Here is a 22297-nt window from a genome sequence, read left to right on the forward strand (position 1 = left end):
ACCAGATGAGGCGACATTTCACCCTTTCAAAGCGTACAGCAAGTCTGCACATGTGCTCCAAAATAAAAGTTGAATACAGCAATCAAATAAAATCACCATAATTTCATCAAATCAAATTTAGCCTGAGACACTATTGCTGCACAAAACAACACTTTAGCATCTAAGAAATAAACAAAAATAAAATAATTGAAAACCGTTGAAAAGACAAGTTTAGTAACATGTTTAAATTGTGTTTCGCAACATTTCCCCACATTCATAAAGCATGCCGCACTATTCCCTAGCTTTCACTGTTTTCTGCAAAGGTGCCAGGTGTCGTGCCAAAGTACTTACCCCCGAAAAAATCTGTATCCCCTGTCGCGGGAGCGCGCACGCATTGACTGAAGGCGGTGCGATGTTACTACGTTTGTTTTCATTGAAAGGCACAAAGAATGTATGATTTTGTGTTTTTGATTTGCTGTAATTTAAACTAGGTTTTCCATAAAAGTGGTAGTCTTCGTCGGTGTGGTTTTCAGCGCACCGTTCGCTACAATTTAACACGTAAAGTACGCGTTTTGACTCCGCCGAAATTGGGGGGAAATTACCTGCATTTGCATTCGTTAGACCAAAGAAATTTTGCAATCAATGAAGCTACCATAAGGGAATTTCAGTGATCAAAACACGATGAAAAGGGGAGAGGATGAGTGAAGTGAGCTATCGTGTTTCCAGCGAGATCAAATTAAGGGGCAAAATACAGAGAGGTGGTATCCTGTTAGAGAACACGTAATTGTATTCCAATTGACTGATTTGTTTATTTTTTTTTATAACCACTGAGTCAAGAGTAGCAAAATAATAAAAAAATAATTAAAGTCACTCGCGTTCTGCCTCGGACTCGAGGTGCATTCACTGACCACTTACGCAGTAGGAAAGTTACCAGTGGATGCTGATTCTGGCAGCACCCGCCAGAATAAGTACCCCCCCTCTAATCACAAAAATATTAACCCAACCCATCAAGTGACTTATTCTGTGTACTTATTGGATCATCTTGAGTAAGTGTGGCAAATTTGAGCAGGATCTCTCTTTCCAAAGCAAAGTTACTGTCATGGTCCGTTTCCGCCATGTCATGTTTTTGTTTATGTTTTGCTCAACAGGCGTGGGGGCATTCCCTTCCAGCGCGTGTCGTGTTGGCGGGAGAGACGCGCCCACCAGCCACGCACCTGTTACTCGTGACTCCTTGATCACCTCGCCGCGGGAGAGACGCGCCTCCTGCCCCGCACCTGTTGCCCGTTGACTCATTTAGATTAGTCTACCTAAACGGACTTTGTTACGTTTGTTTCTCCTAGTACCTTGTTTGCCCTACCATTTCATTAATTAAATTCCCTTTAAGTTACCCTCGCCTGACTTCCCTGCATTTTGGGTCCTCTCCTACCTCCTCCACCCGCGGAGCGTAGCAGTTACAAAGAAGATACAGATTCTGGCAGGTGCTGCCACAATAAGTACCCCCCCCCCCTCCAATCACAAAAATATTAACCCCAACCATCAAGTGATTTATTCTGTGTACTTATTGGATCATTTTGAGTAAGTGTGGCAAATTTGAGCAGGATCCCTTCTTCCTAGGCAAAGTTACTGAGAGGATACAGATTCTGGCAGGTGCTGCCACAATAAGTACCCCCCCTCTAATCACAAAAAAATACCATTACTATGAGCACCGTATATGCCGTATATGTACCGCCTATCTGTATTTTGCCACTTAATTTGATCTCGCTGGAAACACGTTAGCCCACTTCACTCACCCTCTCCCCTTTTCATCGTGTTTTGATCACGGAAATTCCCTTATGGTTGATTCATTGATTGCAAAATTTCTTTGGTCAAACGAATGCAAATGCAGGTAATTTCCCCCCAATTTCGGCGGAGTCAAACGCTTACTTTACGTGTTAAATTGAAGCGAACGGTGCGCTGAAAACCACACCGACAAAGACTACCATTTTTATGGAAAACCTAGTTTAAATTACAGCAAATCAAAAACACAAAATCATACATTCTTCGTGCCTTTCAATGAAAACAAACGTAGTAACATCGCGCCGCCTTCAGTCAATAAATGCGCGCTCCCGCGACAGGGGATACAGATTTTTTTCGGGGGTAAGTACTTTGGCACGACACCTGCTCCTGAAATAGTGCGCGGGCGTTTGCGCTTGCGCGCGATTTTGTGCGTGCGCGGGCTTGTGTGCGAGCGTGTCTCATCAGCAGGAAGCAGCCAACTCCACTTGAATATATCAAGACTCAAATAACAATTTTATAATAAATAATCCTGACGTGTCCATAGTGTATATAAACGTTTTAACACAAGTTTAGAATTCACGCACACCACCCCCCGAAAAAACATCACCGCCACTCAACCCTCGCCTCACCTGAATAAGAAAATGGTTTCGTCCAACCGTGATACCCTGAATTAGAAAATGGTTGCATCCTCACGTGCCACCAATTACGAAAAAAAAATCACGCGCATTTTACTTTCACAATCCCAGGCTCATCATAAATGCCGAGTCGGTAAGTTGTCATTTATTTGTGGTTGGATGTGTAATCTGTTCTGTCAAGTGTGACAACTAGTTAGCAGTATTTTTACCTGGAGCTAATTGGTGATTAATGAGATACTGTGCAGGGGGTTTACGTCGCCTGGCTATACTCACTGACATTTTGAAAAAGCAGTACATTTGAACGTCTTTCAAGCATCACGGGCGACGTTAGTGAAGCCACGTTTATTTTCAAAAACAATTAAACAAAAAACAAAATAACAGCCATTGCTTGGACAGCACACACTCATTTTGTTTGGTCGCTTGTGTCTCTCTCTCTCTCTCTTTCTCTTTCTCTTTCGCTCTCTTTCTCTCTCTCTCTATCTCTCTCTCTGTCTCTCTCTCTCTCTCTCTCTTCCCCCCACCCCCTGCCCCCCTCAACCAATAAAACACACAAAACCCAGTTGCAATTTCTATTACCATGAAAAGTGGACATTTTGCGAGATTTTCCCCACCCGTGTAGCTTGCCAGAGCTCTAGAAAAAGTAAGGAGAACATTAGTGAAGCCAAGTATGGAACCAACACGGAACAATTGGAGAATGTAACAAATTTTTAATTTGCTAAAGTGCATCCAAGTCCCAACTAACCGTGACCCTCAAACCAAAAATTGTTTGTAGGGCAACCTCCACCCTTCCAACTGAACCGCCAGCCGCTCTAGGTAAAACTATCGCAAAGCTAAAATCCACAGCTGTTGAGCTGTGTCCAACAGAAAGCGATCAATCCGCAAAATCAATACGGCTTTGAGCATTTATCCTTATTTTGAACATTCGCTTAAACACTTTAACTGACACCACAAAACTTAGAGAACCTACAGAAGTGAAGACGAAGAGGGATGAGAGTGAGCAGGAGCAAGACAGAGTGCATGTGTGTCAATGGAAGGGTAGACACAGGTTTGGGGGTGAAGATGCAGGGAGTCAAGGTACCTAAAGTGGACCAGTTCAAATAGTTGGGGTCAACTGTGCAGAGTAGTGGAGACCGCGGCAGGGAGGCGAAGATGAGAGTGCAGGCTGGGTGGTGTCGGTGGAGAAGGTTGACTGGGGTGATCTGAGACAAAAGGGGTTCAGTGAGAGGAAAGTGTACAGCGAATAGTGAAACCAGCCGTGCTTTATGAACTAGAGACGGTGGCACTGACAAAGCTGCAGGTGGTCGAGATGACGAATGTTGCGCTTCTCTCTGGGGGTGATGATGTTGGACAAGATCAAGAACGAGTACATCGGGGGAAGCGCTCGCGTTGAGCCACTGGTATAGAAAGTGAGAGAGGCCGGGATGATTCGTCACATGTTATATTATATTATCATATTTATGGAAAGTGTGTGAAAAATCAGGATAATCACACATTTTTACAAGAGGGAATTCAGTTACTGAGGGCCAATTTTCCAAAACACAAAAATGCTGAGAATTCTGTTTTTGACCCACTTTAATTTCATTTCATGTGTTGTCTTCACACATTTTCCTCATGTACAGTAAACTCATCTTTGATGTACATAACGTAGTCCCACAATGCACACTGATTGATGTCTTTGTACTAATAGTCCCCAACCGCCTGTCCGTGAGCCTCTGGACCAGGCCGTAGCGGGCTGCATATGTGGCACTATGATAAAAGTGAATACATACAAATAGTTTCCCCCTTGCCCCCGTCCCCGTAACATTTTAATTTTTCGTTTGTCTCAAGGTCATTTTCTACTGATAACATGAGGGTTCAGTTTCTGTTTTCTATCAGAGTGCAATATTAGTTTCACCAGCAGAGGGTGTTTAGAACCTTGCTTGTCAGAGCCGACGCTGACTACCATAGAAGAACTTAGTTTGAGATGATGCAAATGAAACTTGCTGTGGTGTGTATAGAGTTGAAGTCGTGGCCGAAGCTCATGTTAAACAGGACATGTCATGAGATGCTAGTATCAAGCCTACTATTTTGATAACTGTTGAGGATGCTAAAGTAAGCTCAAAAGCACAACACATAGATTAATTTTGTTTTTTTTTGTTTTTACCTTTACTTTCGGTTTATTTATTACCCTGTGCTGAAAAACATATTATTTTGAAAAGTAACCGTATTCTCTCCATTCCATCCATCTGTAACTGACTCTTGACTGTCAGGTTGTCTCGGTCGTGTAACGCTAATATTAAATCCACAAGGTGTAGCAAAAATGATAACATAAACAGACGTTTTTGGAACGTTTCTTTGCAACGGGGGAAAAGACCAATGGTACTACTCGAAATATGGATTTACCGAGACAGTTGAGTCCCATGTATGAACAAAGCTCGCTTCAATCTGTAAATGAAGCCTTCAAAACTAATTCGTCAACAAATGGAACTGCCGAGAGAGCGTCATACTTGGTGGCTAACTGAATCGCTAAGGCTAAAAAGAAATAATTCATTATTGTTGAAAAGGAAATTACTGTGGATTTGCGTTTATTGTTGTAGCATTGCACATCCCACCCCACCACTTTGACTTAACTTGAATTTGAATTTTTAAATTTGCCCACCAGACCGCAGTATTTCTTACCCATTTTAAGCAAAATACACCTTTATCAAATTTCTGTTTTCTCACTCCTGAAATGATTAACCCATGTCACAATTTTGACCGTTTCTATTTAATCTCCTTTTATAAATCAACCCCATTACCCTGACTAAGTTTTTTTTTTTTGTGGGGTGGGGCTTAAACAAATATATTTTTACAGGCTTTTATTAAATATTATTAATTAGCGCAAAATAAAAAGCAGCATAAAACCCAAACTAAAACCCCCTAAAACATGACTTGCTCGAGTTCCACGAGACGGCAGCGAGATTATTAATGCCGCTCACAACCAATGATTTGTCGATTCCTTTGCTCCTCAAGACCGTCTTCTCGCCTCTAACTTTAACGCTGTCTGATTATCCGGGTGGTGTGAGGGGCACGGGGGGTGGGCGTTAGACCACAGTGGCTAAATTACTCTCCAGTTTAATGCGCTGGTCATCGGGGCCGGGAGGCGGCGCAGGCGACGCAGAGAGAGGAAGCAGAAGCGAGGCTGCAGGTCCGGTGTCTTGCAACGGCTGCGACGGCAGCCCCATAGGCAACCACTACCGAGTCTGCACCTCACCAACGCCAGATCCGTGGCCCACAAAATCGACGACCTGGGATTACAAATCCTGGGAAACCGCTATGTGCGCGATAGCAGTGTGATCGTCGTCACGGAAACCTGGCTGCACGCAGACGTCCCCGACGCTAGCATCCAGCTGGCCGGGCGCTCGCTACATCGCGCGGATCGGACGAGGGACACCGGTAAGAGGAGGGGCGGGGGGCTCTGTGTTTACGTGCATGAGAACTGGTGCGGCGATAGCACGATCGTCGAGAAGCACTCTTCCCCCGACATCGAGTTCATGTCCGTTAAATGCCGGCCTTATTTTCTCCCGAGGGAGCTAACGGTAGTGATTGTCACAGCTGTTTACATCCCTCCCGACGCTAGCACTAGCACGGCGCTCTCGCTACTCGCGTGCGTCATCAATAAACATCAGCGGGCCCACCCTGATGGCGTTCACGTAGTAGCGGGAGACTTTAATAAGGCCAATTTAAAGACTGTACTCCCAGAGTTTCACCAGCATGTCAAGTGCCCAACGAGGGGAGACAACACTCTCGACCATGTGTACTCGAACATCAAGCACGCATACAGAGCCCTCCCACTCGCCCCTCTCGGCCAGTCAGACCACCTGTCCTTGCAGCTCGCACCTGCGTACACCCCTCTCAGGCGCAGATTCAGGCCTACCACAAAGACTGTGAAAACCTGGCGTGACGACGCCATGAGTGAATTACAGGACTGCTTTCATGACACAAACTGGGACCTCTTTGATCATCAGGACCTTGATGTCTACACGCACTGTGTACTGGACTACATCAAGTTCTGCATGGAAACTGTGTCCCAACATAAGACTATACGGACCTTTCCAAATGCGAAGCCCTGGATGTCCAGCAGGGTTCGCTCTCTCCTCAAGGCCCGTGACGCTGCCTTCAGGTCAGGCGACAAAGCCCAGTACAGGGTGGCTCGTGCTGACCTGAGCAAAGGCATCAAGCTAGCCAAGGCAACCTACAAGGGGAGGCTGGAGGCCCACCTTGCCAGTAACAGGCCACGGGAGGTGTGGCAGGGTCTACGGAGCATCACCAACTTCCGTGGCAGCAGCACGACCTCTGTAGACCCGAGTGCATCGCTGGCAGAGGAGCTTAACTGCTTCTTCGCTCGCTTTGACTCGCCCCAACCGTCACACCCCCGCACTTCAAGCTCCAACTCCCCCCCACTCATCGTAGAGGAACACGATGTGAGGCGCGCGCTCCTGGCGGTCAACCCCAGGAAAGCTACTGGACCCGACGGAATACCAGGCAAGGTCCTCAGAGCATGTGCCCACCAACTGTCACATGTTTTCTGCAGGATCTTCAACCGCTCCCTGGCTCAGGCAGTCATCCCCTCCTGCTTGAAAACTTCCACCATTATTCCTGTCCCCAAAAAGTCACCAGCCGTCCACCTGAATGACTACCGTCCTGTTGCTCTCACACCAGTCATTATGAAGTGCTTCGAGAGGCTGGTTCTCCAGCACATCAGGGACTGCCTTCCTCCCACTCTGGACCCCTACCAGTTTGCATACCGGGCTAACAGATCCACTGAGGACGCCATCGACACTGCTCTGCATGTTGTGCTGGGCCACCTGGAACGACAGCAGAGCTATGCAAGGATGCTCTTTGTGGACTACAGCTCGGCATTCAACACGATCATCCCAGACATCCTCGTCGCCAAACTGGACACTCTCGGCCTCCCTGCCCTCACACGCATCTGGATTAAGGACTTTCTGACCAACAGACCCCAGACTGTGTTGCTCGGCCCCTACACGTCCTCCACCCTCATGCTGAGCACCGGTTCCCCCCAAGGATGCGTGCTGAGCCCTCTCCTGTACGCCCTCTACACCTACGACTGCAGCCCGGCCCACGGCAACAACACCATCGTCAAGTTTGCTGACGACACGACAGTGGTCGGTCTGATCTCGGAAGGTGACGAGACAGCCTACAGAGAGGAGGTAAAGAGACTGACAACTTGGTGCAAGGACAACAGACTGCACCTTAACTCTGCTAAAACAAAGGAGATTGTCGTCGACTTCAGGAGGAACAAGACGCTGCCGCCCCCCCTCTGCATCGAAGGCGTGTGTGTGGAGAGGGTCCACACGTTCAAGTTCCTGGGAGTACAGATCTCCGATGACCTTTCTTGGAGTCACAACACCACAGCAGTGGTAAAGAAGGTCCGCCAACGTCTGCACTTCCTGAGAGTCCTCAGGAAATTCAACCTGGACAGGAAGCTGCTGCTGGCCTTCTACCACTCGTCCATCGAGAGCCTGCTGACGTACTGTGTCTCCACCTGGTACAGCGGCTGCACTGAGGCGGACAGAGTGAGGCTCCAGAGGACAGTCAAAACAGCGCAAAGGATTATTGGCTGCCCTCTCCCCCCACTGTCGGACATCTACACCGCCCGGTGCCTCAGAAGGGCTCTCAACATCGTCAATGACAATACCCACCCAAACTCACACCTGTTCGACCTGTTGCCCTCTGGCAGGCGCTACAGATGCATCAAATCAAGGACCAATAGACTGAGAAACAGTTTCTTTCCGAGAGCCATCTCCATACTGAACTCTCACACACACACGAGACCACCCTAACCTCGCAAAACAGCATTGTGATGTGTTTCTATATGCCCTATTCAGTACTGAATTCCATTGCACTGTCTTCTTTATTTATCTAATTTATATATTTGTCTGTATTATTGTTGTATTGCACTGGAGAGGGGAGCTCTCTAATCTCGTTGCACACTTGAGTACAATGACAATAAAGGGATTTCTATTCTATTCTATTCATTTGCACCACATCTGCTTTCTGAGAAAGGTGATTTAAAATAATGAGTTGGTCTCCGATAACGTCAGTAGAGGTCTTTTTAACCGTCTTCTAAATTAATATGATGTTTAAAAAAGCATTAACAATGTCACCTTTTGAGAATGATGCATGGTGAAAGTGACGTTTCTGAACGTACAGTCCGGCATACCCGCCTCGTGCCCAAAGACAGCTGGGATAAGAGCTTCAGAAAATGGATGAACTAACGTGACATTATCCTAAGCATAAAGATACATATGTTACTTCATCTCCAAAAATATGACGTGAATCACCTTCATACCACGTCTGTGCTTTTAAAGCTGCAGTGCGTATTTTCATTAATGTTTTTGTAAAAACCCAAATCACTGCCTATCGACGCCTATTTTTCAGTAATTTATCTTTTAAATTTGATTTCAACCGGTGGCATTGCTGGAAATCAGGGTCCGTAAATGGTGCATTTTAGCTCGCTATGGGCCAGCTACACTTGCATGACAATTACAAAAAATCTTGTAACCTGTATTACAGGGCTGGACGATTCATCAAAATGTAATCGAATTTCGATTTTGGCGTCTCTTGATTTTTAAAACGTCACAGAAGAAAAATTATTAATGCAAAACCGCGAGGTGCGTTTCCAAGTTCTCGACATTGTGATAATACCCCGAATATGTTATGTTGCTTGTGTATGAAGCGTGTAGCGTATGTGATTCTGTTGTCTCTGAGTGTCTTTTAAGCTGCTCCCCAGTTGGAGTTTTCTGTAAAACTAAACAGACAGCAAAACAAATTTCACACGTATATTTAAATTCAAAACGTGCTTTGTTTTTCAAACAATGCTAGCCCTAATCTTAAGTTAATGTCGAATCCCATTCAAATGCTGCTGCTAAATTAGGATGCACTTCGGGAGAGATTTTCCTTCAAATGGACGTTTCCAGGTGTTTTCTTTTCAACAGAAAAGATCAGAGGGCTTTCTTTTTTTATTGCACCAACAAACATTTCCAGATGACATAGCACAAAATACGATACCTGAGGTTCCAGCTTAGCCCAGTAAGACTTGTGAAAATATCATAAAATAAAATAAATATGATAAAGAGATGAGGGTAGAATAATGCTTATTCAAGGTTTCAATGTGTGCAATGATACAAGGCATCAAAGGTGTTGATGAGAATGAAAATGCAAGAGGTTTGAATTTCACATGATATTTACAAGGTCATTTTGTTCATCCTTGCATCCGGCATCCTCACAAGGCCCACTTGACAAAAAGCTTAGCGTTTTCAAGAGTGTTCAATGTAGAAGGATGACTCGGCATGCAGCTCTGATCATAGTTTTCAACTAATGTGATTGAGGTTTAGTAGTTAGTAAATACAAAGTGTTCAAATCAATGAATAATCATGTTAACAATCGGGAATTCAATCTCAGACAAAATAATAGTGATTATTATTTTTTTCTGTAATCGTCCTGCTGTGCTGTGCCGTGCAGGGCGGATTGATAATGAGAAAATATTTTAGTAATTAATGAAATCATGATTATTCAAACGATTCTTATTTTTTTTCAGTACAAAAGAAATAAAATGTATGTGCAAATGTATAAATTTGAGTACGGTTTCCTTCTATAAAGAAACATTGTATTGGAGTTTACTTGCTATACACTTATAAATTGCCATAGAACTGTTGTAACTTTTAAATAAACAATTTCAATAGAATGCTCAAATTTTGGAACTCAAGTATACTATAGTATTAGGCATTGTAAAATGAGAACTATTTTAACAATGTTTTACATGTAATAATATATATACTGTATATATTTTTTTAAGATTGCCAATTTTGTCATCGGAATTGTAATTCAATTTCAAATTCAATTAATTTCACAGCCCTCTAATAAAATAAAAAGTAATAATTGCGGCTGTGACATAAATCATGCCGTTGTCATTAAAAGTACTTATATGCTTGTATGACAATTAATGTAAAAAAGAAAAAATCCGCCCTGGACCTTGGCTTATATATTTGTCATTTGAATTGGCCTGCATCCCCTTAAAATCAATAGGATTCCTGTCGCCGCACAGAAATTCCCTTGCTGGACTGCAGCTGCTGATGTGGCATCATTGAACACCGCACAAATATGGCCAGAAATGATATACTGAAGAGTTATGATGGCAGGGTGGGGGGGTGCAGTAGACCTTATTTTTATTTTTATGATTTGTGAGCTGAAGGAAGCCACGTGTGTCAGACAAGCAGAACTCCACTAATGAAGACTGCCAAGTCACCCCCCAATCTTAACCACCTCTAAACAACACAAGACCAAGACAATCACTCTCCCACACTGCTGCCTCGTCACCAGTCAACACTAGAGGGCGCCCATAACAGCGCTCTCCGTCTCTCTCTCTCTATCTATCCCTCTCTCTCTCTCTCTCTCTCTCTATCTATCTTTCTCTCTCTATCTTTCTCTCTCTCTCTCTCTCTCTCGCTCGCTGTGTACGTGTCACACACGCACACGCACACACACACGCACACACACGCGCTCATTTACAGCCATGATGAGCATAACCTTTCAGCGAAGGGATTTAATAAGACCACAGAAACATTTAGAATGTCCTGAAAGGCTCCACTTTTAAATTTTGCATTAAGGGTGGCTCACAAAGTGATCATAACTAAAACATAATAACAATGAAGAACATAAGCTTGTTGTAAAAAATGAAATAAAAAAAGCTAAAATATGACGCACAATACAATTTATAAATTTAATCTCATATTGTATATTTTTCAATTTTGGGGGGTTCTCAAATTCTTTTTGAGTTGGTGCACAATACATGAATAAAAAAAAATACATGTAAATACTACTACTACTATGAATAACAATAGCGAAGAATATATGTTTGGTGCAAAAACCTGACAATATTGGCAAAAAAAGCAAAAACAAAATACCTAAAACAATTTGTAAATATAATTTTAGAACCGTTTATGTTAAGCAATTTGTGGCATTCTCAAATGCTCTTTGAGTTGGGGCATGATGCATAAAATAAAAATAAAATATATACATAAAGTAAATAATAGTCACAGCAACTGTTTGTAATATACAGACAAGTTCCTATAAAATACTACTACCACTACTACTAATAACATTAGATTAATATGAACAATTATTAACATTTCTTGAAAAATTCTAGGTTTCTCTGATGCTCATTGGAGTACAGCATACGGCTCGAAAAAAAAGTAATAATAATAATATTGTGGTTCAGCCTACTCCAAGGCTTCTTTGAGCTACAGCATATTGCAAAAAACATAACATTGTTGTTTAATCCTCAAAAGGAAAATACATTCAACAGCACTCATTTTCAAGGCTGTGCTTCATTTCCACTTAGATTCATCACATAAATTTTAATTTAATTTAAACTAACTCAGAAATATGCATTTAATTTAGTTCTAACTATCGTTAATTTTGGAGCTATCCCGAAAGGCCAGATATTTAGTGTGCGTGCGTTTATGTGTGTCTGTTTGTGTATCACATGACAACAAACAAACAAACCAAAAATAAGAAAAACAGCTTCTCCACTATATAAATATATATGCAAGCATTAAAGTGGACTGATGTGTTTTGGATGTCATAAAATCGCTCAGTTTTGAACACAGCCACCTCTGCGCGTTCATTTGTGCGCCTGTTGACCCAATGAGCAGCGCTAGCGAAGGAGGGTGGTGGTGGTGGGGGTCCTCTGTCGCTCGTTCTCTCGCTCTCTCTCTTTCTCTCTCTCTCTTCAATCTCCTCTTCCTCACTCCTCTTCTTCACTCCTCCATCCGGCCAGTGAGCCTGTCGGAGCTCTCGACTCGTCGCTTGGCGAGCCGCGCAAAGGATTTCTTCCATTTTTTTTTGGGAGGGGAGGTCTGGTGGGGGGTTGCAGTGGCAAATTGTTCATTCCCCCGCCGTCTCGTGCACACTGGAGTTGCTTTTCTTTGAGTGGGGGGGCTTGAAAAATGACGCAGCAGAGAAGAAGAATGCAAGTGTCACTAGTAAGTCAAACCGTCGTTGTGTTTTAAACAGCCGCAACTTAGATCGTCTCCTGGCTGCGCGCGCGCCGAGTGCACCTGCTGCTCACCCCCAGACGAGCAGATGAGCTCCGCAACCGACACTCAAACTTCACGTCAGGCAGTCCGCGTGTGCGCCGAATGCCACCTTTTTTCTTTTTAGTTCTCACGCCTATCCCCGAATCGCAACTTTAGACTGAAGCAATGTTTTAACAGGTTTGTAACACTAAATACAGGCAGGAAACAAACAGGCTTTAGTGCGTCGGGAACGTTGGACAGCTGCCCGGCTTGGCGGGGGAGCTGTCCGGTCTACGTGGTGCTGAAAGTGATCACTGACTCATTGAATGTAGAAATCAGGATATGCACTTAGTCTGTTTGTTCCTTTAATATTCCACATCCATTCCCGCCGTTTTGAATTCGTAATATCTTGCAGGTATCCCACATCGACTCTTGGTGTCATGGCTTTTGTGTCCTTTGATATTATTCGACTTAGAAGGATTTTTCACCCGACTTTTCACCCATTCCCAGTCATATCCATACCAGCATCATCATTCCACACACATCCATTTTGAGCAACCTGTTCCCTTTCCCAGTATCCTGCATCTGTTCCTAGAGTCCGTAGCGTCTTCCATCCCTAGTACACCGCAAGACTCTACTCTTTTTTTTTGTTTTGTTTCTCCTTTTATGGGTGAAATACATCATGTGCTTTTCTGAAATCCATTCCTGGTGTCCCACATCCAATCTGTGTCTTACCTCATGAGTATACTCTCTATTATTTCCCCCCCCCATCCCCGGTATACTCGATCTAGTTATTTCATATTTCACCTTTTTCCAGTAGAATTTCCAAAAACCATTTGCGGCAGCTGTCCCATATCTCTCTCCATGTATTTCCATCCATCCCTTGTACTTGACAATCAGCATTTCACAAACTATTCCCTATTCAAAATATGTCTTTCAAACATAGTCAGTACCCGACATCATATATTTGACTCTATCCAGATGACATATACCGATTCCAAAATTTGTCCCTGTACTTAAATTATTTCTAGTTTCCCACTCCCACTCACAATATTAATATCCACAGCCTTATTCCAGGTGAAACAGTCTCATTTCCAAAATCCTTTTTCCTCCCTGAAGCAAAACAGTGCCCTGAATATGTTCCTAGAGTCCGTTAAGCATTCCAGCGTCTCCGGTCTATAGTCCGCACATCGCTCCCTCGTCAGTTTCACTCATCCTCAGTATCTGACTTGTTTTCTGGTTGACCCTTTCCCAGCAACTTGTGTCCCACATCTACTCTGAGTGTCTTCCTCTATAAAATCCCACATCACACAACATTATTCTTCATCCATCCATCAAGCCAGCATGTTTCACCCTTTTCCGTCATTTGAGCATGTTTCAAAAGTCATTCCTGATCCCTTAACAATTTCCAGTGTCTTTTGCCTCGTTCAAGCATCGTGCATCACTCTTATTTGCACCGTTGTCCAGCAACGTTGCACAAATCTTTGCATCCCGAAACCATTCCCAGTTCAAAGCCTTGTACTGTATTAACTTTATTTTCACATTCCATGCACACTGAACTACTCTTTTGCTCTCCACATATGTTCTTTGTTTTCTCATCCATTCCCAGTGTCTTGCCCCAGTAATTAATCATGTGCCTATTCCCTAAATCGCGCACCCCCCCCAAAAAAAATAACCATTACCATTCCCCGTATACACAAGCCACATACTGTTGTGCAAACACAACCTTAGTATAGTCCCATTATACGACGTCCCGTATATGCAGCACCAGCACCTTCTCCGATTCTTCTGCAACTTATTTCACAAATCCAGCGCCAATAATCTGTCACCCCAAAACAAAACTTAAAGCACTCCAGTATCATGAAACAATCTCTTGCCTCCAATATTCTACCTCCGCTACCAGTATTAGTTCCCTGTATCCTGCTACCCGTAATTCCTGCATCTAACACCAACTGTATTCTACTTCCAGCACTATAAAAAGTTTCCATTTTCTTGCATCTCATTTGCACCCTTTCATATGCATCCAGTACCATCGTTATTTCCCAGTCTCTTGTATGCTTACATCTTCCCGTCCTTATTCCCCAGTGTCCGCTATTCCGTATTCTGTCTCCTGCCCTTCCATATTTTCTCTGTATGTGTTGAACTGCCTCCACATATTTTCTTGGTATCCCGCACCCCATTTTCCTACATGCAGCACCTGCAAGTCTTAGCCACAAGCTCCGCCATCCTTAACCCACCCTCTGTCTCGCGTCCCATCCTTCTCCAGGCTGTGGCAGCACGGATCACTCCGCACTTTACGATATTGCAGTTGGCTGGAGGTGCAGTCGGCTGCCACTTATTGTCTTTGGAAGTGCCTTGCTGCAGAGAGCTGTATTACTCCCCAAAGCGGTGACATGCACTGTGTGTGTGTGTGTGTGTGTGTGTAGTTGTGCTACGAGAGTTAGCAGCTCTAACAGCAGACCCTGTGCTTCATCTTTTTCTGTGCGTCAAGTTAGAGGAGCCGAATAACGAAAGTGACATTTGAGAGAAGCTGCTGATTAAACCCGCCGCATGATTAAGAGATCAGAGTGCTGCCAATGTAAGAAGATGCATTAGTTTTTGACTCCATGTACAAAAAGCATACGCCGGTCACCCGTGTATTACGGCCGCCTCTCTACCATAAGAGCAACTCCTTGTGAAGGCTTTGGAATTTGGTGGTTAATTAGTTTAAGGCTGTGTAAAAGAAATGTTAATAAACCTGCAAGAACGTATTTGATAGGAATGATCTCGCTGGCCAGTAGTGAGCTTGCGCTCAGCATGCAGAGCTTTGCCTGCTACATGTAGCGGTATAGCTCATGAATAAATCATGTTGTAGTTGTTTTAGACTCTCACTTGGGCTCCCTTACCCGAATAAGGCTTGCGTAAGGTAGTGGCCAAATAGTTAGCCCACTGTCAAATTGTTTGAAAAGTCCTTTTGAAAAACATTGCAATTATATAAATCAAATTTACTCGACCGGAGAAACTTATTTGCTAAGAACAGATAAGGGGACCTGGTACTTGGCAAATACTCAGGTCGCCTTTAGCTACACTGCTTTGCCTGGTGTACATTGCAGTATAGCTCATGAATAAACTTAATGATTAAGTTTTTAATTTTCACTAAGGCTCATTTTATGATATTTAACAGAAGAAGTGGCAGTAACCAACTTTCCCAATACTGAGACCACACTGTTTTGAATAGTCATTTATAAACCATGATAGGTCAGGAGTAGCCCACCTGTAAAGGAATTGTGCTTTGGAACCGATGGTCCTGCGGCAGACAAAATATAAAACATGGCAACTAATTGTTGGAGATATGCTGCCCGCCTGCATGTGATTTACCTCTGTTTTTGATGTGCACCTCAAATATAGTGGATATGTCTGACTTGAATTTCCCCTTGAGGAATTCTAATGAATAACAAAAAAGTCTTATACTTAGTGTTGGAAAGAAAAATTATCTAATAGTTATTACACATTTGCTTTATTGCTATGAATTGAATATATAGTGTGGAGTGTAACTAGTTAAACTAGTTTATTAGCTTTTATACTATATTACTACTATACTAGACTGTCACTAAGACACCCCTTTCCCTAGTATTCCACAAACATGACAGAAATTGACTTTAAAAGCCGTGAGTGCCACACGTTCCGTCATTATTTAAATCAGCTTTTTTTTTTTTTGCACACAAGGGTAGTGTGTAGCGCTTTACGATTATAAATCAACGCTATACAATATGTAAAACTAGAAAGTGGCTTAGTATCAGTTGGCACATTCCTTAAGGGTTTACAAATGGGTTATTAACACTTTCTAAATGTGTAATAAAAAGTTGTACCTGACCTAAACCATTTAAACTGATGGCTCACTATTGTGCTAATCCAATCTTACATTGAGTTCAGTCGTTAAACCTTATGTGGCCATTTAGGCATTTATAACTATAGTCAAAGGGAACATTAGGGTAAAGCATATAAAATATAATATATGAGGTAGTACCTTTTATAACTAACATTTAAAAAAAAAAAAGTATTATACTCTTTATGAGCCCTCAAGGGGAAATTCACTTTACAATGATGCATATTGTAAATATTTTGTGTAGCTCACATTGAAGCAGACCACACACGTGCTGCATGCATGCACGCATTCAAGCTTACACAGATGGGTGTAGTGGCGGATAAGGTTTGATGCTGTGATCAACGGCACTGCGACACCAGCCAGTGCACTTTATTAACTTTAATACATTATTTTTTCATTAGCTATTTATTTTCTATTATATACATAATCTTGCTATTATATTTTTGATTAATTGTATTTCTTTTACATTTTATTTGTTTTATGAAAACCAGTTTTTAATTTGCCAAGCAGGTAGTGATAAATTATTAACACCGTTCTCTATACTCTTAATTACACTGTTTGCAACATCCCACCCAGCTTTTTTGTGAGTTGTAGGATTTTTTTAATTTTAATTTTATTTATTTATTTTCTTCTTAATACAATTTTTTATGTAATAAATGAGTGTTAATAATTTATGAACGCATTTATGAACTCTTAATGACACTGAATGTAATATGGCACCGACATTTATTGTTATTGTATTTATTTTACATTTTAATTATTTTTAAATAATTTTCTTTAAAAAAATTATGACAATTTTGGGGACATTAACCTTGATAATTGTCTTTCCCTGGTTTAGGTCTCCCACTCGGACTAACGTGAATGGAATCCGTGCCGGACGCTGCACCACAATGGAAGGCCCTTTCGAGTGACCTTTGGTGACAGTAACCTTTTGTTGACCATCCGAGGAGCGTCCATCCGCTTGACGAGAATTTCTGCTCTCAAACAACCCAAGCAAAAAAAAAAAAAAAACAAACCCAACAGTATCGAGAATGTGGAGGAGATCCGAGGAGATGCCGACAGATGTGTGGATGTCCTTGCTGCTGGTGTGGATTATTTTGCTACCCTGCGTGTCAATGATCCCAGTCGGAGGCGCCGAGTCTGCGGCCGGTCCCGGCGAAGGACAGCGACTATTGAGCCGAGCCAAGAGAGGATGGGTTTGGAACCAAATGTTTGTGCTGGAAGAATTCTCTGGACCTGACCCAATCCTGGTTGGCAGGGTGAGTGGCGGCTTTTGTCGTCGTTTATATTAAGCTCGCTTATCGTGCGGGAACATTAATTCGAACGTTTGAATGCGCTCCCTCCCGTCGTCTCCCGGCGGACGCAGGGAGAATTTCTGCTAGCCATGGGGAAGCTAAGCTATGGGAAGCGCTTAAATGCTTCTTGGCAATGATTAAACTCCACCATGTCCTTCATAATACAGGACGTGAACATGAGGCTAACCCTAACACGTAGCTAAGAACTACATTTCTAGCAAGTCAGTAAAACCTTGCTAAAGTAGCGTTACAGGCTATGAAAATGGAAAGCACATAAAAGTGCAGCTAATTTTGGTTTATGTTCCCAAAAAGTAAATGAATGTCGCTAAGGTTGGTTTATGTTGCAGACAAGTCAGTTGAACGTAGCTAAAGTCACCAACAAGCGAATAAAAGGTTCCAAACAAGAAATGTAGCTAACCGTGGCTTCTTTATACTTCTGCGTCAACGTCACGCGTCAACGTCACGCATCAATTGCCTTCACGCTCTCGCGCACCCACTCTTGTTGTTTTAAAAATGTGCTGTAGTTTCACTCCAAGTCGACGGGGTGTTGCTACGCAAATTTATGTCTCAAAACCTTCCACCTTCGCTGGCACCCCAATAATTCCAAGCCTACGGCTGCGGAAATGTCACGCCAGGAGTTGGTTACCATTTGGCCATTTTTATAAAAGCTGGAGCTGGCATCATATATATGAATATATTTACGCACCTCCTCGCACAGTCGCTCGTTTACTTGCTCCATGTTTTATTTGTTCGAAATGGCGAAACTTGCTGGGAAACGTGATGTCGTCATTGCAGCATTGGACATAACGGACCAATCAGGAGAGAGGATGCGCGCGTCGACGTTCGTGATGTGTGCACGGCATGTGTTGCAGACATGTTGCAGACGTGCTTGCTCAGCACAACGCGTCGGTCACGTGATGCAATGCATCGGTTGTTGACCGTGCTGACGAGGGAGTATAAAGAGGCTTTAAATCTGATAGGTTTACGTTCCCAACAGGTGAGTAAATTAGAATGGCTCATGAAAACAGTCACTGTTCTCTAAACTCTTGAACCATAGTTGTTTGAGGTCAAATATGTGTTTTATTTCCATTTTCTTATTTTAAAAAGTTTTATTTTAAAGAGTTTTTTTTCAACCAAGCTGAATTTGACTGCATATTTACAGGCCTGCAGTATAAAATTGCTACACTGTATTTTGGCACACATTGTCCTGTTTATTTAGTTTTTTTTTTACATGTTCTTTCAGTTAGTTTCTACTAGTACATGAGAACTCCATAAATGCAAGAATACTACGTGAGTGAGTGGAGATTTCTTTATTAGTTGCGTAGTTAGCTTGTGAGGACAGCACATGTACCCAATAAACAAATAAAATGTAGGTAATGTTTAGCTTTCCAAAATGTGATTCACTGTATATCGTTTTCAGTTTTTGATGAAAAGGTATTTTTATCTGACTTATTATATCAAGGAAAATGAACTCGTCATTGTCCGTTAGGGTTCCAGTGTGGTCGTTGTTTTCCACTACGGAGCAGGCAGAACCGTGGGCTAATCCCGCGGATCAGGCCACCTGTTCCCTGGCCCGCCTGGAGGTGTCGGGCCAGCCAAAGCAGCTTGTTCACAGCTCGTTTCTGGGCCTCACCTGCGGGGGGAGTCGGCCCGGCTGGCACGTAGCGTTCCACTTGGCCCGTGTTGTTCATCATAACTGGCGGCATCCATTTTCTTCTCCATTTTACCGCATTTCAACCTGCGCTTTCGCCCTTCGGCCTCGCTCACATTTTGTGTCGCTTTTCCGCAGCGTCGTCATATGGTCGCATCAATTAAACATCGGCCACCATGTGGGACTTGCACCTGTGTGTGTGTGTGTTTGTGTGTTTATATCTGTGTCTGTGTGGATTTGTGTTCGCCTTAAATACGGTGCAAACACAAAAACGCTGTTAAGTGGCGCATTAATTTTTTAGGGCCAGTCAATTAAGAAGCCTCGCATGGCTTTGACAATGGCTGCTCGTCACAAGGATGGAACTAACAAACAAATGAAAGCCCAAGGAAGTTTTAAGTGTGCCAGACTGTCTTGGATGTGTTAGTTTAGGATTGCTGTGATGAATTTGAGGTGAATATGAGGCAGCAGATGGGATTTATATGAATTACATTATATTCTATATATATATTCTTTTTAGGTGATTGTACACGAACTGTATCGCCATTGAAATACTGACTAAATACTATCGCAAGACCAACTACATGCCCACTATAAGACATTGATCATACGACTTCTACAAACGGGCTAACCACTACTTGCTAGCTGACGACACGCTCACAACACGCCACCTCCTGCCTGACTACAGGTCACTTTACCTGACTATAACCAGCCATATCTACACAATGACTGCGCGCAAGCTCTTATTGACCTCACACTGACTTGACATCATTTACATAATGACTACATGTAGACTACACACCTCTTATTACATGGCTACACGCTTGGCTTGATGCTACATACCTACTGACTTCACACAACCTATATTCTGATTATGGTTCCATATTGGCCTATCAACTACCTGCGGGCAAAATGCCTCTTACACTCTGACTGCATGCCATTGATAAGCCGATTACATGCCATCTACATGCTTACTACACGCCATTTGCTTGCTGAAAACACGTCACTTAGCTACTGGCTAAGTGGGAAAGTATTCACAGCGTTTACCTTTTTCAGCTTTTTCTTACCGTCTCATCCCAAAATTGATTAAATTGTTGCACGTAGAATTTTTAAGGGGCGACCAAAATCATTTAGTCTATTTTGGAATGAGGCTGTAACATAACAAAATGTGGAAAATGTGAAGCTCTGTTAGTAATTTCTGGATGCAATGTACATGCTGACGATGCGTCACCTACATATTGACTATATAACACCTACACAAACTCTGCCGACTGACTAGACTCCACCTACATACTGACTACACAGCACCAACTGGCTGACTGCACTGTCACCTACATGCTGACTACACTCCACCTACACACTTACTGGACCAAGATTTTTGCAGGGTACTGTATGTAGGTGGACACAGTGAAAAGCTTGATAAGTGTGATTTACTATAGCATTTGTTGACTGCCGCGTGAAATTCTCTGCAGACTTTGAAGAGGGGGTGTTAAAAAAAAAAAAAAAAAAGTGCAGTTGCATTCGTAGTCATGGCGGCTGTTTTTAAGTCTCCGGGCAATGGCATTAAACATTCAACAAGACCTGGTAAGAACTGGGGCGTGTAAGTGGACCGGAGAAGATAGATATATATTTTATTTATTTATTTTTTTCAAGGTGATAATGATGATGATTAAGAGCAAGGTGAAGTGCTCATCACGACGAAGTTCAGTACTAAAAGCCGAGCAGGCCGGCACTGCATTTCGGTTTAATACCACTTTATCTCAAACCTCCTCCTTCAGTGACGCTCACGCTCAATTAAGAATCAAATAGAATAACACTCAGTGGAAGGGAGACCTCCACTGACATTTAACAAGAGTAGGGGGGAAAAAAGCCAATCATAGTGTTACTGCAATTGGTAGCATGTGCCCTGACAAGAATGAGGGAGTAGACAGTGATGAGTGGCATATGCAGTGTAGTCACACACTCACAAACGTAATGTAACACAATACAGTACAACAAACTCAATAACAGTTCATTATGTGCGGTAAATGGAGGACAGCATAAGACAACCTGACATACTAATCAGAGAAAGGTAATTAGCGCTTCATCATTGTGAGACAAATGAACAAAACTGGAACAAAAAAAAAACCACACCATATTTATGTTCATTTATCGGATTGATAGTTACAAGGCTATTTATTGGCGTATGTAAAATACTATCAAATGTTATGATAAGACAGAGAGGACTGTACCATGTGTGTTAAGATGCCGGGCAGTCTTCACAGGAGTTCACTTATTCAAAACTCTATACACAACACACCAATGTCAGTGTTTGCAAATCTCTAAGAAATATTATTTGCCGTGGGGTTAAAAAAATGTGATTCGGTTTATCGCATTTCCATGGATCATCCTTAAGCTGTTTCTAAAGTTTTATTGGAGTCAGGTGAACAAAGGTGCTCAAAGATCGGTGTGTCAAAAACGAATTGATGTTGTAATTGCTGCCAAAAGTTTAGTAAAGTATTGAACAATATTGTGAATACGTATGTGTAGAAAACTGCATTGAATTTTGGAAAAAAAGGAGTCGCATAAAATTCGGGAACAATTTAAGCACCTTGGACACTTTCTGGATTCATATGTAATGTGTTCGTTAGTTTTCCACTTCTTGGTTCAAGGAGGATGACTTCAGGACGCTACCATTTGCATGATGGTGAGGTAACGGGGAGACTTCTAGTCTCGTATTTTTATCTGTACTTGGACCGCGTTGTAATCCTCCTCAGCACACACGCAGCACTCTTTCCCTGCTCGGCCTTTGCGGAGGTAATAAAATGTGCTGCCTGGGCTGAGCTTTAATTACACGTGCGTTCCCCCTGTCTGCTCTTGCGACATCATCATGGCGGCTGTGCGGTAGATTGGACGCCATCGATTTCTAGCAGCGTGTCATTCACAGCCTTCTCACCCTGCGCAGCACACGCACCATTAGCATAAATGGAAGGGGGGGATATATGTGTGTGCGCGTGTGCGTGTAGGTCTGTACACGAGAAAGAAGGACGGCCGAGAGG

The 22297-nt window shown here is 42.8% G+C and overlaps 1 protein-coding gene across 2 annotated transcripts in view; it reads left to right on the forward strand.

Moving 5' to 3' along the window:
* Positions 1–12212: 12212 nt before the first annotated feature.
* The window catches only part of cdh8 (cadherin 8), a 126994-nt gene continuing 116909 nt past the window's right edge, over positions 12213–22297 (forward strand). For both annotated transcript variants that reach the window (XM_088295830.1, XM_088295831.1), the window contains exons 1-2: positions 12213–12418; positions 17155–17575. In XM_088295830.1, the coding sequence (XP_088151956.1) occupies positions 17348–17575 (228 nt within the window). In that variant the 5' untranslated portion in view covers positions 12213–12418; positions 17155–17347. The remainder of the gene's footprint in view (positions 12419–17154; positions 17576–22297) is intronic.

Source organism: Idiotropiscis lumnitzeri, chromosome 5, assembly GCF_059441095.1.
Source record: "Idiotropiscis lumnitzeri isolate Australia: NSW breed Sydney's pygmy pipehorse chromosome 5, RoL_Ilum_1.0, whole genome shotgun sequence".
Classification (NCBI taxonomy): domain Eukaryota; kingdom Metazoa; phylum Chordata; class Actinopteri; order Syngnathiformes; family Syngnathidae; genus Idiotropiscis; species Idiotropiscis lumnitzeri.